At 37.4% G+C, this 1,267-nt stretch overlaps 1 protein-coding gene across 1 annotated transcript; it reads right to left on the reverse strand.

The window, feature by feature from the left end:
* Nucleotides 1–295: 295 nt before the first annotated feature.
* On the reverse strand, nt 296–1,198 carry LOC113335410. Its single transcript, XM_026581471.1, has 2 exons — nt 479–1,198; nt 296–403 (listed from the first exon to the last, which is right to left on the reverse strand). Exons 1-2 carry the CDS (start codon nt 1,196–1,198, stop codon nt 296–298), a joined length of 828 nt encoding a protein of 275 aa, XP_026437256.1.
* Nucleotides 1,199–1,267: the final 69 nt, after the last annotated feature.

Genomic DNA, 1,267 nt, shown 5'->3' on the forward strand with positions numbered 1-1,267 from the left:
AATATTTCTGCTAAGAACATCTTCAATCAAGACAAAAATCAAAGGAGAAAGAGGATCTCCTTGACGCAAACCTCTATTAATTTTGAAATAACCCTCCGGACTGCCATTCAAAAGAATAGAGATTCTAGCAGAATACAAAATATTAAGAATCCAAGAGCACCAATGTTCATAGAAACCATATCTCCGAAAAACTTCCAACACAAAAGACCAACTCACCGTGTCAAATGCCTGGGAAATATCAAGTTTAAGACCAATGTTGCCATCCTTGCGCTTGATGTGGAGTTCATTAACCATTTCAGAAGCCAAACTGATGTTTTTCATGGATATTCCGACCCTTCATAAAGGCTACATGTTCCTCAGAAACAAGCTTATCCAAAACACTACCAACTCTAGTAGCAATGATCTTAGTAAAAATTTTAAAGAAAAAATTACTAAGACCAATAGGTCAAAAATTACGAAGAGTATTTGCACCTCTTACCTTTGGAAGCAAGATGATAAGACTTGAATTCGCCCCATTTGGAATCTGACCAGTATTCCAACAAAAAATAATTGCCTTAATCAAATATCCATTAATAATATCCCAGCAATGACGATAGAAACAACCAGAAAAACCATCCGGCCCTGGAGCACTATCAGCTCCAAGATCAAAAACTGCTTGTTTAATTTCATCAGGAGTAGGAATTCTGTCCATAACAAGACTGTCTTCCTCTGAGATACCAACATGCTCATAATCAAATAAACTAGCATCCAAATCAGACTCATGGCCATTAAATTTGTCCTCATAGAACTGCACCACATGGTCACACAAATGATCATAGTCTGAAATAGTATGGCCGTCACTATCTGTTAATTCTGAAATAGTATTAGAACTCCGACGAGTGCGAATACTATTATGGAAGAAAGTAGTGTTGCTTGAACCCTCCACAAGCCACTGATTCCTTGCCTTTTGCTTAAGCATAGAGTTATGTTGAAGCTGAGTCTCACTAAGCCTAGCCATAACATCCTTCACAAGATTAAGTTTGGAAACATCATTAGGATCTTCATCCGAGCAAAGAGTCGCATATTCAAACCTCAGCTGGTCTTGCTTCAACCTAGAATGAATCTTACCAAAAACCGTAAGATTCCATTCCTTAATCACCCCCTTTAGCCTCTTGAGTTTATAAGTAAATATGAAATCAAGAGAACCATGAACTGGCATATTCCAACTGTCACTCACCATACGAAGAAATCAGTGTGTAAAAAACACATTTTTTGAATGCGAAAAGGA

Source organism: Papaver somniferum, unplaced genomic scaffold (genome assembly GCF_003573695.1).
Source record: "Papaver somniferum cultivar HN1 unplaced genomic scaffold, ASM357369v1 unplaced-scaffold_14506, whole genome shotgun sequence".
Taxonomy (NCBI): Eukaryota; Viridiplantae; Streptophyta; class Magnoliopsida; order Ranunculales; family Papaveraceae; genus Papaver; species Papaver somniferum.